Source organism: Eretmochelys imbricata, chromosome 2 (genome assembly GCF_965152235.1).
Source record: "Eretmochelys imbricata isolate rEreImb1 chromosome 2, rEreImb1.hap1, whole genome shotgun sequence".
Taxonomy (NCBI): domain Eukaryota; kingdom Metazoa; phylum Chordata; order Testudines; family Cheloniidae; genus Eretmochelys; species Eretmochelys imbricata.
Window position 1 is genome coordinate 160,022,411 of NC_135573.1, and position 13,614 is coordinate 160,036,024.

Consider the following 13,614-nt stretch of genomic DNA (forward strand, 5'->3'; position numbering starts at 1 on the left):
TTGGCTGATTAAAATTTTTGCAAATATATTATTTTTTGTAAATTACCTTAAATAGTGAAACGAAGGTATAGTGTTGACTATTATTAAAGTTTATTGTGTTTTAGGGACTTAGCTTAGGTTTTATATATTAACTTTAATGAAATTACACTAATATAGGTTTTTTGTTTTTTTTAAAGTGCATCATTGTGGTGATTGTGGAAGTGGTTGAACCCCTACCCTAGATCCTACATTTTACGGTGACCCATGGTTATCCCGAGATGCTTATAGTGTGATTACTCATAATTTATATGACAAGATAATCGCCATATGTTGAAATATTTCACCTGCCTTTGGCCATTGGAACCAAATATGAGAGCTAAATCTGAATTTCTTACGTTCATCTTAAAATGCTTATTTCAAGAAATGTGAATGGTTTTGTTGTATTTGCAAAACTATATTCCTTCATAGGAATCGTGATTGTAATATTTTTAGCTACAATTTTGAGATCATAGAAATTTCCATCTTTATCCTCATTTAAGCAAGAGGATACTTGAAACAACAAATCTTCTATTCTTTACACTGCAGTTTTGGGTATATCTGCTGCAGGTTCTTTCATGTTCTGTTAATCCAATATAGAATCATAGAATATCAGGGTGGGAAGGAACCTCAGGAGATCATCTAGTCCAACCTACTGCTCAAAGTAGGATCAATCCCCAATTTTTGCCCCAGATCCCTAAATGGCCCCCTCAAGGATTGAACTCTCAATCCTGGGTTTAGCAGGCCAATGCTCAAACAACTGAGCTGTCCCTCCCTCTTTAAGGAAATATACTGGCCACTCTGGCAGTTTTGAACCAATCTATGGTCAGATTATGATGTGATATATAAAGTCCTTGTAATTAAATCTTTAATTTTAATGTATTGGTATATTTGTGACCAGTGCTTAATTAGTTCGAGGGCTTGCCAGGGCTGCGGCCTGCCACCTCTAGGCTTGGCAGTTCACATCCACAGCACATCTACCGTTCACATCCACAGCACCTCTGTGCTTGCTGTGTCAGTTATGAATGTAAAAAATTGCTTGAGCCCTGGCAGCTTTCATTACAAATTAAGCACTGTTTGTGACCTGTTGATTTGCTTGAAGAATTGAATTCCACGACAACTTACGTTTCTGGTGCTATAGATTTTAAAATTAATACTGGTTGGATTGCCTCCTGTATTTCTCAGAAAAAGTTTTCAGAGAATATAATGCCAGTGGGTAAGCAACAAATTTTGGGTTGTATGTGACAAAGGGTTTTGCTATCGAATTTCAGACTTGGATTTTATATAATTAGTGGACAAACTTCCAGTCTGCAATTTCGGTTTGAAGGTGAGGTGTAAAGGGGCATGTTAATACTTCCTTACAGGAACCAAATTTGATCTCCATTTTCATAGGTGCTTGTTTAAAAAAACTTTTTAAAACTGTAGGCTTCTGTTGTCTGGTTCTAGCTGGAAAAATATTTTCCCATAAAGGTGTGTCACTGGTAGATATGGCTCTTGATATATGTGAGTAATGCCTAATAACTAGGGATGAGAACAGAGTTTAAGGGGCTTAAGGTGACAACCTGATGAATCAGAATTTTTTAAAGTATATAATGCATAGCTCTTGCCCAGTAAATGTGAGCAATGTGGTGTTCAACTGAATTATATTTGAAAAACAAGATTACTGCTTTCAATTGATCTTGGTTTCTGTTTCCATTTTATTTTTCAAATGTAATAAGTGCTCTAAAGTTACCTGTCTTGAAACTGGATGAAACTCCAGTCATCTTCAGTTTTGACTTCTCTATGGAACTTTTCAGCTTTACTCCATATTTCAATAGGCCAGTGTCAAAACTTGACCTGAGCCCTCTTTCTGATTCCAGCAGTAGAAATCTCAAAGGCATGCTTATTTGCATTAAAGTGCAAAGAGGATATTTAGCTAGTTGTAGAACTTGAAAATAAACATTCCTATGCCTCTAATTTGGAGTAGAGTGAAGCATACTATCTGTAACAGTCTAACATTGTTATAATTTATGGAGGAGTGAGGCAAAGAAAACTGCTTACATAATAATATAAATCTGTTTAGTTTATTCCAGAAGGATGAAAAATAAAAGTATTCTAAAGGCAGAAAAATATTTTCAAAAGAGCTGTTTTCAGGGAGGGAAAGGGGGAAGGAGAGGAACTTGCAGGGAAAAAAAAACCCTAACAACTTAAAATTAATAAAAGGAAATGCTTTGTTTACATTATGCCATTAGTGTTTGGAACTCATTGACTGGAGGTATCATTGATTCCAAGAATTCAGGATTAAAAAATAACCCCTCTTAAGTGGATAACGAGCACATGCACTGTTATATTAGATAAGATAAAGGATATAAACTTTCATGCTTTAAAGCATAACACAAGCTCAGAGGAGGTTAAGAAGAAACTTCCCCAGTGGACTGTTGTTTTATAACTGTCAATGCCAGCATTCTTGCACCTTTTCGTGAACCATCTGGTGTTGCATCCATGATACTGGATGTGAGGGATTGTTGCTCTAATCCATTATGACATTTCAATAACTGAGCCCTATTTTTATAAAAATCAAATCCATGTTGTGTACAGCCCTGTTTTGTTTGTTCATTGTAAACATATTCTTTGTGGAAAGATGAGGGAATCCACCAGAGATGGTGAAATGTCCCTCAGTAATCTGTCATAGGAAAAAAGTGTATAAGAAATTGAGTACATGTCCATGAATATTTTATCCATGTACATAGAATAGATTCCACAGAACTAATTTGGCTGGTACATAAGACTGTGTGTGATTATAGACTTCAAGGATTTTGAATTTTTTTGGTTCATGAGCCCGGTGCAAATTGGTTATTCTTTATATTACTTGTGCTGAATTTCCCAGTTTTATTATTTGGAGGATTCAGCATATGATCCCCCTAATAAATATAACATAAAGTGTTAGGCAGAGTATAAATTTATCTGTCTTAACTATAAGCACCTCACAAAAATGTACGTTATATACATAATGGCAAAATAGAGCAGCCAAACAGGTGTCACCTGTAATTGCTAGAGACCTTCTATAAATACTTTAAGAAGTGTGACTAATGGGTTTGTGGCATAGAAAAAGCTCGTTCAGATTCTTTTGAGGAGACACCTGAAAGTTCAGTGATCATAAGACACATTATACATTCTCTTTGATGGCATTCAGAATTCTAGCTATATTATGGAAAATTTAATCATGACATTTCACTGTCATCCTACACAAAAGGAATGTCCGTTCTAATGCCATCTCTGACAGACTTTCCTTGGTGGCAAGGTTCAGTAGGAATTTGGCCTCAGGCTCAGAGGGTGAGCTACAAATTACTGAGGCCTTGGTTACACTTGCGAGTTATAGCGCAATAAAGGAGCCCCGGGCACACTAGTTCACTACCCGTCCACACTGGCAAGGCATGTAGAGTGCTCTGACTCCGCGGATACATCACTGCTGATACTCCACCTCAGCGAGTGGAATAATGTTTGCACCCCTGCTGGACAGCCGTGGCGCCAGTGTGGACGGTCTGGTCCTATAGTGCGCTCTGATTGGTCTCCAGAAGTGTCCTGTGATGCCTGTGCTAGCCACTCTGGTCATCACCTTGAACTCTACTGCCCTGCCCTCAGGTGACCAACCGTCAGACCTGCCCTTCAAATTCTCTGGGAATTTTGAAAAATCCCTTCCTGTTTGCTCAGCCTGGCTTGGAGTGCTATCAGCAAATCTTTCCAGGTGACCATGCTTCCACGCGTCAGGCGAGCCCAAGTATGGAGCAGTGGTGAGTTGGTGGACCTCATGAGTGTTTGGGGGGGAAGGAAGCTGTCCAGTCCCAGCTGCGCTCCAGTTGTAGGAATTACGAAATCTTTGGGCAGATATCAAGTGACATGATGGAAGGGGGCCATGACCGCGATGCACTGCAGTGCAGGATTAAAGTGAAGGAATTGTGGAATGCCTACCGCAAAGCCTGCGAGGCAAACAGACATGCCGGTGCTGCCCCTGTGACCTGCCATTTCTACAAAGAGCTGCACGTGATACTTGGGGGCGACTCCACCTCCACTCCGAGTGCCACCATGGAAACTTCAGAGCCCAGTTCAACAAGGCAGGAGAAAGAGGAGCAAAGCAGGAGTGAGGGTGCTGAGGCGGAGGAAGACACCCCGGAATCCCTAGATGCATGCAGCCAGGAGCTGTCCTCAAGCGAGGAGGAAGGTAGCCAGTCGCGGCGGCCAGTGCTTGGGGAAGGACAAACACCAGAGGAGGTTCCTGGTAAGCGGCTTTTATTTTGGGAAGGAAGTTATTCGGTGCGGGCTCTTGGGGAGAGGAGGGTTAGGGCTGCATGCATACCTTGATGTGCTCTATCACATTGCGGTAATCAGCCTCCATGATCTCTTCAAAGGTCTCACTCAGAACTTAGGCAATGCGCTTGCGCAGGTTTCTTGGGAGAGCCACTGTGGTTCTTGTCCCAGTCAGGCTAACTTATCCACGCCACTCTGCTGTGAGGGGCTGGGGGATCATTGCTGCACACAGGCAAGGAGCATATGGGCCCGGGCGGAAACCACATCGCAGTAGACGACCCTCCCTTGCTTCCCAGGTCACCCTCAGCAGCGAGGTATCTTCCAGGACGAACTCCTGTGGAAAATGTGGGGACAGTATTCAGTATAGGGGTCCCTTGCTGCTGTTGGCTCTCCCCAAGGCACAGAAACCCAGAAGATAGTACAGCCATGAAACAATCAGTCACGCTTGACCCTGTGCTTACTCACGATTTTGGGGCTCCCGTGAGTTGTGTGTACTTGCTTTGGGACAGGCAAATTATGCTAGTGTGTAGACTGTGCTTGCTCTACTTAAGTATGGGGGAATCATAACTCTCTCTGGTGTGAACAATGTTGCCTCTGTTAATTGTTGCATTTTGCTTTTACAGATGCAACCTTGAGATCTCAGCCATCCGTGTTATCACCGTCTGAAAGACACCAAAGAATCAGAAAGAGGCCACGTAGAAGCAAGGAAGACATGTTGCATGAAGTAATGCAGCATTCAAGTAACGAAAATCAAAAAGTTCAGGAGTGGCGGGAGAGTGAAAGGAGGGTCCGCCAGCAGAATGCGGATCGCCGGCACCAAAGCACGGTGTGGCTGCTAAGCATCATGGAGAGCCAAGCGGACTTGATACAGACGCTCGTAGCCATGCAGGCGGAGCACTACCATGCCCCCTGCAGCCATTGTCCCAAAACTCTTTCCGTTGTGCCCCCATGTCACCTCCAACACACTTTCCCCCCACCATTAGGGTTCTTACCACCACCAGCTGCCTCCAACACCTGTAGCTTCACCACCCAGCCCTGAAAACTACGACCCTTACCCACTGCCCTCAATCCCCATCACCATGCAGTACAGCCATCCTGAAGTGCAGCACTCATTGCACAGCACTCCAGGCAGGACATGCGCAGATCTGTGATTGTACTGTTCCCCACCCCCTTGCCCTTTCTGTTTCCCAAGCAGTTGTCTCTCTTTTCAATAAATGAATTTTCTTTTCAATAAATGGATTTTTTGGCTTTGAAAACATTCTTTATTATTGCATAAAAGATACCTTAGCCCAGGAAGGAAACAGGCACTGCAAGTCATTGTAACAAACACAGATTCCTACTAACATTGGAACCACGGCATTTCACTCCCGTGCAGGGCACCACACGTTATTGGTGGTTTTCAGCCTCAAATTGCTCCCTCAAGACATCCCTAATCCTTGCAGCCCCATGCTGGGCCCCTCTAATAGCCCTGTTCTCTGGCTGTTCAAATTCAGCCTCCAGGTGTTGAACCTCCGAGTTCCATGCCTGAGTGAATCTTTCACCTTCCCTTCACAAATGTTATGGAGGGTACAGCATGCAGATATAACAGTGGGGATGCTGTCATCAGCCAGGTCCAGCTTCCCATACAGAGAGCATCAGCGGCCCTTTAAACGGCCAAAAGCACACTCCACAGTCACTCTGCACCGGCTCAGCCTGTTGTTGAACTGCTCCTTGCTGCTGTCAAGGCTCCCTGTGTAGGGTTTCATGAGCCACAGCATTCAAGGGTAAGCGGAGTCTCTAAGGATCACAATGGGCATGTTGACTTCCCCTACGGTAATCTTCCGGTCTGGGAAAAAAGTTACAGCTTGCAGCTTCCTGAACAGGACGGTGTTCCGAAAGATGCGTAAGTCATGCACCTTTCCGGGCCAGCCTGCATTAATGTCAATGAAATGCCCACAGTGATCCACAAGCGCCTGGAGAACCATAGAGAAATAGCCCTTCCGATTAACATACTTGAGGCTAGGTGGGCTGGTGCCAGAATTGGAATATACGTCCCATCTATCGCCCCTCCACAGTTAGGGAAACCCATTTGTGCAAAGCCAGCCACAATGTCATGCATGTTACCCAGAGTCATGGTTCTTCTGAGCAGGATGCGATTAATGGCTCTGCAAACTTGCATCAACATGATTCCAGCGGTCGACTTCCCCACTCCAAACTGGTTAGCAGCCGATTGGTAGCTGTCTGGAATTGCCAGCTTCCGGATTTCAATAGTCACCCACTTCTCCACCATCAGGGCAGCTCTCAATCTCGTGTCCTTGCGCCGCAGGGTGGGGGCAAGCTCCTCACACAGTCCCATGAAAGTGGCTTTTCTTATCTGAAAGTTCTGTAGCCACTGTTCATCATCCCAGACTTGCATGACGATGTGATTCCACCACTCAGTGCTTGTTTCCCGAGCTCAAAAGCGGCGTTCCATGGTGGTGAGCATGTCCGTGAATGCAAACTCGTGTCATATGCATTACTCGAGTCGATATCATTGTCGGTGCCCTCACTGTCACTTTGGATCATAAGGAATAATTCAACTGCCAAACGTGATGTGCTCTTGAGACCTGTCAGCATGTTCCTCAGCAGTTCAGGCTCCATTCCCATAGACCGAAAGGGAAGACAGAGAGCTCAGTACAAAAACCATTGAAAGATAGCGCCAAATGTGGAAGGAAGCAGAGGGAATGCTGGGATGTGAATTGATACATCACGGGGCATTGGGACAGGACCCAGAATGCTCCGCATTCCCCGCCCCCTTCCCATAAGTCACAGTGCCAGAATGGGAAGAGTTGCTCTCTGGGATAGCTGGCCACAATGCACCTCTCCCAATTCTGCTGCAAGTGCCACAAATGTGGCCATGCCAGTGCGCTGTCAGTGTGGACAGAGTGCAGTGCTTTCCCTACTGCGCTGTACAAAGACAGGTTTAACTCACAGCACTCTACATCTGCAAGTGTAGCCATACCCTGCAGGTAGTGAAAGGATTTTGAGGAACTTGGAAACCATTTATGAGAGGAGATGTGGAGCTTGCAGAATCTTCAGGGGCTATTTTCTGATAGGACAAACCAGTCTAGCAAAGTTGCCTGAAGTATTGCTTAGGGTATCCAGATAATCTGTTAGACACACTGAGAGAGAGACGATTTCATTGTGAAATTAGAATGGGACTATTCATGCTACTGTGTACAGTTTAGTTCTGTAAAGATTAGTGGTTATTTTTTCATAGTTACTTGTTATAAAACAGTTCTTTCTATAATAAATGTACCATACCACACTTGCTTTTAGTTACATGGACCTTGAGTTTTACCCAATTTAATTTAATAGCCCTTGATCACTGATAAAATGCTACTCTATTACATCTAATATGGAGAGGTCAAAAAGATAAGTAACAGGTGTAAATTTGACCAGATTATAAGCCTCTCTGAAAATCTATTCTTAATGGAGGCTTGTTAGAATTTGGCAGCTAAAATCTCCAGAGACTGTCTGCACTGAGCATCCTTCATTCCATGGCTGCTGGGGTCGCTCAGGCCTTTTTTCCCCCCTCGCTTTTCCCACCAGTAAGGGAACTAGGCATCAGAACCGAGAACAGGAGACTCTTGTGTGCTCTGTGTTCTCCCTGGTGGAGTACAGGTATCCTGACTGGAAAGCATAGGGGAGACGAGAACATATGAAGAGAGGGAGTGGGCATAGGATCAGAGGGGGGCACAGAGATGAGTTGGGGCACATGGGCAGACAGGTCTGTAAACAGTAGAACATATTCCCTCCAGAACATGGAATTGACCCAAGGATTCCTTAGTCTCAAAATACCTCTGCTGTCTAGCAAATAGCTGCGAATCACACTAAAAAAATGTGTTTCTTTCACATCTAATGGCTGGTCTATGGAATATGACAGCCTGCTACTGCTACCAGTTACTGAATTCAAGTGGAAGAGGTCGGTGCTTTGAATTTAAAGTCTATTTTAAAGTAGACAAGAACATGTGAGGAACAGTGGGGCGGCGGGGAATAAACGTGGGGAAATAGTTTTACTTTGTGTAATGACACATCCACTCCCAGTCTTTATTCAAGCCTAAGTTAATTGTATCCAGTTTGCAAATTAATTCCAATTCAGCAGCCTCTCGTTGGAGTCTGTTTTTGAAGTTTTTTTGTTCTTGTCAACTGCTGGAAATGGCCCACCTTGATTATCACTACAAAAAGTTGGTTTCTCCGCCCTCCCCGCCCCCCTCCTACTGGTAATAGCTCACCTTAAGTTATCACACTCGTTACAGTGTGTATGGTAACACCCATTGTTTCATGTTCTCTGTATATAAATCTCCCCACTGTATTTTCTACTGTATGCATCTGATGAAGTGAGCTGTAGCTTACGAAAGCTTATGCTCAAATAAATTTGTTAGTCTCTAAGGTGCCACAAGTACTTTTTTTCTTTCTTTGGTAAGGTTGGCAATTAACCTATACGTTATCTGGTGTGTGAGTTGACAGTCAGTTTTGCAATCTGTGTTGCCAGTTGGTAAACTGATGTAGTGAAGAGATTTGATTGTCTTCAGTGAAATATTTAGAGACTCCGTGTATGTAACCGCTTTCTTAATCCCTCCCTTGCTGTATCTTTTTTTTTTTTTGGTTTGTACAAACTATAAGATTGCTCATCCTGGGTTCTGGGTATCTTTTAAAAATATTTTGAAACCAAACCTTATTTCCATCTTGGAGGTGGGGGTGGCGTGGGGGGCGTTCTCTGTAGTGATAACATCTAGGCTTCATATTGACTGAGTCTATATTTTCAGTCTTATAAAAAAATTATAATCATGTACTTTAAGAATAATCATTTGTTGCATTTCTGCAACAAAATGTTGTTTGAAAGAGTGACACAACTCTAAGCTTTCACTTAGTTTTTATTTTATTCTTAAAAAAATAGTTAAATGAGTAGAATGAAACTTGTATAGAGAATGTAGAGTTTCTGCAAACCATACTTCCATAATGTGTAATGAATTTATTAGAAAGAGTTTCTAAGGTCATTTTCTTAATGCTTAGATCAATCACTTTGTGTAATGTAGAGTGAGTGTACATTCCTGTTTTAAAATTAAGGTAATTACATAAGTCTGGTCCAAACAACTTATACTGGTTTAACTACAGTTGGTTTAAAAATTGTGCAAGCCCCTGTATAGACACACTTACATTACAATTGGCCTATATAAGGGATCTGCACAGGCTCAACTAAGTTGTTTTTTAAACACATTTTAGTTAAACCAGTGTAACATTTTTGTGTAATTCAGGGCCTTGCTTTGTTTTGGGGGGTTGTGTGTTTCTGTGATTCTCTGAAAAGTATGGATGAAATTGTTCTGTTTAGTGTATCTTAAGGAATTTACCAAATATATTCTTTTGTTTTACAGGCTATTCAGCAATAGTTATGAACTCCCGGTTACGAGCGTTAGGTGGGAGGATAAATAATATACGAGCATCAGAACTACCAAAAGAGAAAACCCGATCAGAGATCATCTGTAGTGTCCACTTTTTGGATGGCTCAGTACAAAGCTTCAAAGTCAATGTAAGTTCTGAAGACTTTTTTTTCACATTGGCTTAAAACTTGAGGTTAAAATCTGAGGATCAAATCTGTGAGTTATTAGGCAAATGGTTTATATCTGGGATTCAAGATGTACTTTTCTATCATGGGATATTTCATAGTCATTGGTTATGAAGTGAATATGCAAATCTGATATTTCAGCTGTCTTTCTAATATCCGTTGATATCGGTTAGTAGTAAACTTATTTCGTGCAGAATGTATCCGGGAGATGGATCACTTGGGTGATGTGGGAACTGGATAAAGCTAAGTTTTTATTGGATGTTACCCGTTGTGAATGATCATTTGTAGATAAATGAGTGAGGCTTCTGAATTTGATTGGGGGAGCCCATTTTTATCTATCTTGTGGTAACACTAAAGAGGGGTGTTTTAGGGAATGTGCCTGATAAGCAGGTGCAGCCATGTCAGTGCTTGCTTTCTTAGAGGAGTTGGAATGACCACTTCTCTTCCTTTTTTTCTTCAATGCTCTTTCATCTTTCGAGATGCTTGGCAACTTCCCCTTTCTCCCTTCTTATACAAGTGGGAGATAGATGATGGGTGGGAGAATAGGAGCATGATTTAAGAGGACAATTCACATTGTCAGGCTCCTGCACATCTGTGGGTTGATTTTGGGTAAATAGAGAGAATTTGAAACTCAACCATATTGCATTTGGAAGAAGTTTGCTATTATGAATCCTTCTGGTTTGTATTACAGCTTGATTTGAAGAGTAGATTTGGCCTGGTTAAAGTAGGGATATGCTCCCAGAGAAGATAACACAAAACCTTCATGAAAGGTGAATGTACAAATTCCAATAGCCAATTTGATTTGCAGGGAATCAGGTTTTCCCTTTTGATGGAAATTAACCAATTAGCCATTTAAAAAAAAATAGAAGCATTATTAAAAAACTGCTCTGAAGAGTAACAAGCTACTGGTATAAAACCCTCATTATTAAAACTGACTTGACTTTTTCTAGCGGAAATTGCCAAAGTATTGTAATAAAACAAAACAATTAAATAGCCTGATCAGCTGTGTCCTATTAAAATTTTTTAAAACTTCTTGTCAGAGGTAATAAACATTAAATGTCCTATTACTGTGGCTGAAACTATTGATCTTCTTTACCAAGGTCCTACCCAAATACCCAAAGAACAGGACTCGATGGTGATGTGGGACTTCAACTACCCAGACATCTGTTGGAAAAATAATACAGTAGGGCACAGATTATCTAACAAATTCTTGGAATGTATTGGAGATAACTTTTTACTGCAGATGGTGGAGAGAGCCATGAGGGAGGGAAGAGACTCTTCTAGAGTTGATTCTGACTAATAGGGAGGATCTGATTGAGAATTTGAAGGTGGAAGGCAGCTTGGGTGAAACTGATCCTGAAATAATAGCATTTATAGTTTTAAGGAATGGCAGGAGGGAAAACAGCAGAATAAAGACAAGGGACTTTATGAAGGCAGACTTTAACAAACTCCAGAGAATTGGTAGGTAATATTCCATGGGAAGCAATAAGGAACAAATGAAAGTACTACACTTAGGAAGAAATAATCACATAAATACAAAATGGGAATCTACTGCGTAGATAAGGGTACTGCAGGAAAGGATCTGAAGGTTACAAAACTACATATTTAATTACAAACTAAATATGGTACAACAAGGTAATACTGTTGCAAAAAAAGCAAATGTCATTCTGGGATGTATTAGCAAGAGTATTGTTAGCAAGAAAAGAGAAGTAATTCTTCATCTCTACTCAGCACCAGTAAGGTCTGAACTGGAGTACTGTGTCCAATTCTGGGCATCACACTTTGGGAAAAAATGTGGACAAATTGGAGAAAGTCCAGAGGAGGGCAACAAAAGTGATTGAAGGTCTAGAAAACATGACTTAGAAGGAAAGATTGAAAAAATTGGATTTGTTTAGTCTGGAGAATAGAAGACTTGAGGGGAGACATAAGTCTTCAAGTACATAAGAGGTTGCAATAAAGAGGAGGGTGATAAATTGTTCTTCTTATCCACAGAGGATAGGACAAGAAGTAGTGGGCTGAAATTGCAACAAAGGAGATTTAGGCTAGACATTAGGAAAAACTTTCTGACTGTAAGAGGAGTTAAGCAGTGGACCAAATTACCTAGGGAGGTTGAGAAATCTCTGTTGTTGGAGGCTTTTAAGAACAGGTTAGACAACACCTGTCAGGTATGGTCTAGAATAGATAATACTTAGTCCTCCCTCAGTGCATGGCACTGGACTAGATGGCCTGACAAGGTTCCTTCCAGTCCTACATTTCTATGATTCATGTATTAGCCAAATACTGTACCTTGAAGTAATATTAAACCAGACCCTCTTCCCCATTCCTGCCTCTGAGTAAAATGAAGAGGGACCATATCTTGGAATGTTACAATTTTTCCTTTTTTGTCCGTTAGTCTAATTACAGCAATATTTTGTATGTTGGATCTGCAAGTCTCAAGTTTTCGAAGCAAATACTCTGAGACAAGTTGCACTGTACAAGATGCCTCTCAGATCAGAGCTGTTTACTATGCACAAATTAGCATTTCAAATAGCATAAACCCTTTCTAGAATTTAGTACCAAAGCAAAACTTAATGGAGGCATCTTACTTACTACAATATATTGAGTTTAAAGCACCTTTTGGTCCTAAACGGCAGTGTCATGCAATTGGTCTAGCTGAACTCAGACAAATAATCTGACATGGTTGTGATTTTATTGAATTATTTTATGCAAATCTAGACAAGTCTGTATCCCAGTCATAGGGCTAACTAAGTCTCTGTCTGCTCTCTGGCCTCTGAGTGCATGCACCTCGCATCTTGGGCTTTTAGCCCATTTTTGCTTGTTTGGAATTTCACAATTCTGCCACTCTCAGACCAGCAGCACCTGCATACGCCATCCCACGTATACCAACCTCTTGTCACGCTGCAGGTTCAGTTGGTTTCAGGCAACTGCCTTTCCTCCCTTTGGGAGTCTTTGACCCATGATATAGACTAACAACCTACTTAAAGAATTTTTATTAAGCAGTTGGAATAAAGCATTAAAGAGAAAAGGATTTTAAAACTTTCTGTGTGCATTTCTCTCTTACCTGATGTTCTTCTGTTCCATAATGGCATCCTAGACAGGCTTACTTTCTTCAGATACCATAGTGGGTTCCTAATCGCTGAGCGTGTTTCAGCTGGTGTTCTATCTGCCTCACTGAAATTTCCCTTTTAAACCCTGCCAGGTTGTTTTCCAAAAGACTTCTTCACATGTCCGTGGGCTTTGGTCCCCCTAGTCAAACCAGTTTTATAGGCTGTCGGAGGAGAGGAATGGGATTGAGCCATTGTCCCTAAGTGACCCTTAAGCAAAAGTGATTAGGTGACCATTGAGAGTCATCTCCTTTGTGTTTGGAATACTCAGATAATCCTCTAATGGGAGGCACTTAATTAAAAATATTGTTATGAGCTGGTTGGAACCTTGGTTTAGATTGTTAAAACCTTCACCTAAGACAAAAAGGGTATGTGAACCTGCCCAGGAGCTTTTTGGCTGAGTATTGTTTTGAATAGGTGTGGGAATATGGGGGAAGGCAGAACAGAAAAAGGGAGAGAACAGAGGTTGGGGGGAGAGAGAGCTAGCCTAAAGGAGCAGCAGAAATCATTTTGTGGTCCTGAAAGAAACCTGGGAAGATGTTTTTGGGTCAGAAGTACACGCGAAAAAGAGGGCTCTTGGTGGTGTGAGGAAAAGAAGCCGTTTCCTGTTGTGTCTCTAAACACAGA

At 41.7% G+C, this 13,614-nt stretch overlaps 1 protein-coding gene across 1 annotated transcript in view; it reads left to right on the forward strand.

Moving 5' to 3' along the window:
- The window catches only part of PTPN3 (protein tyrosine phosphatase non-receptor type 3), a 330,984-nt gene that overhangs the window by 118,595 nt on the left and 198,775 nt on the right, over positions 1–13,614 (forward strand). Inside the window, exon 2 of the mRNA XM_077809200.1 lies at positions 9,693–9,847. Coding sequence (XP_077665326.1) covers positions 9,693–9,847 — 155 coding nt within the window. The remainder of the gene's footprint in view (positions 1–9,692; positions 9,848–13,614) is intronic.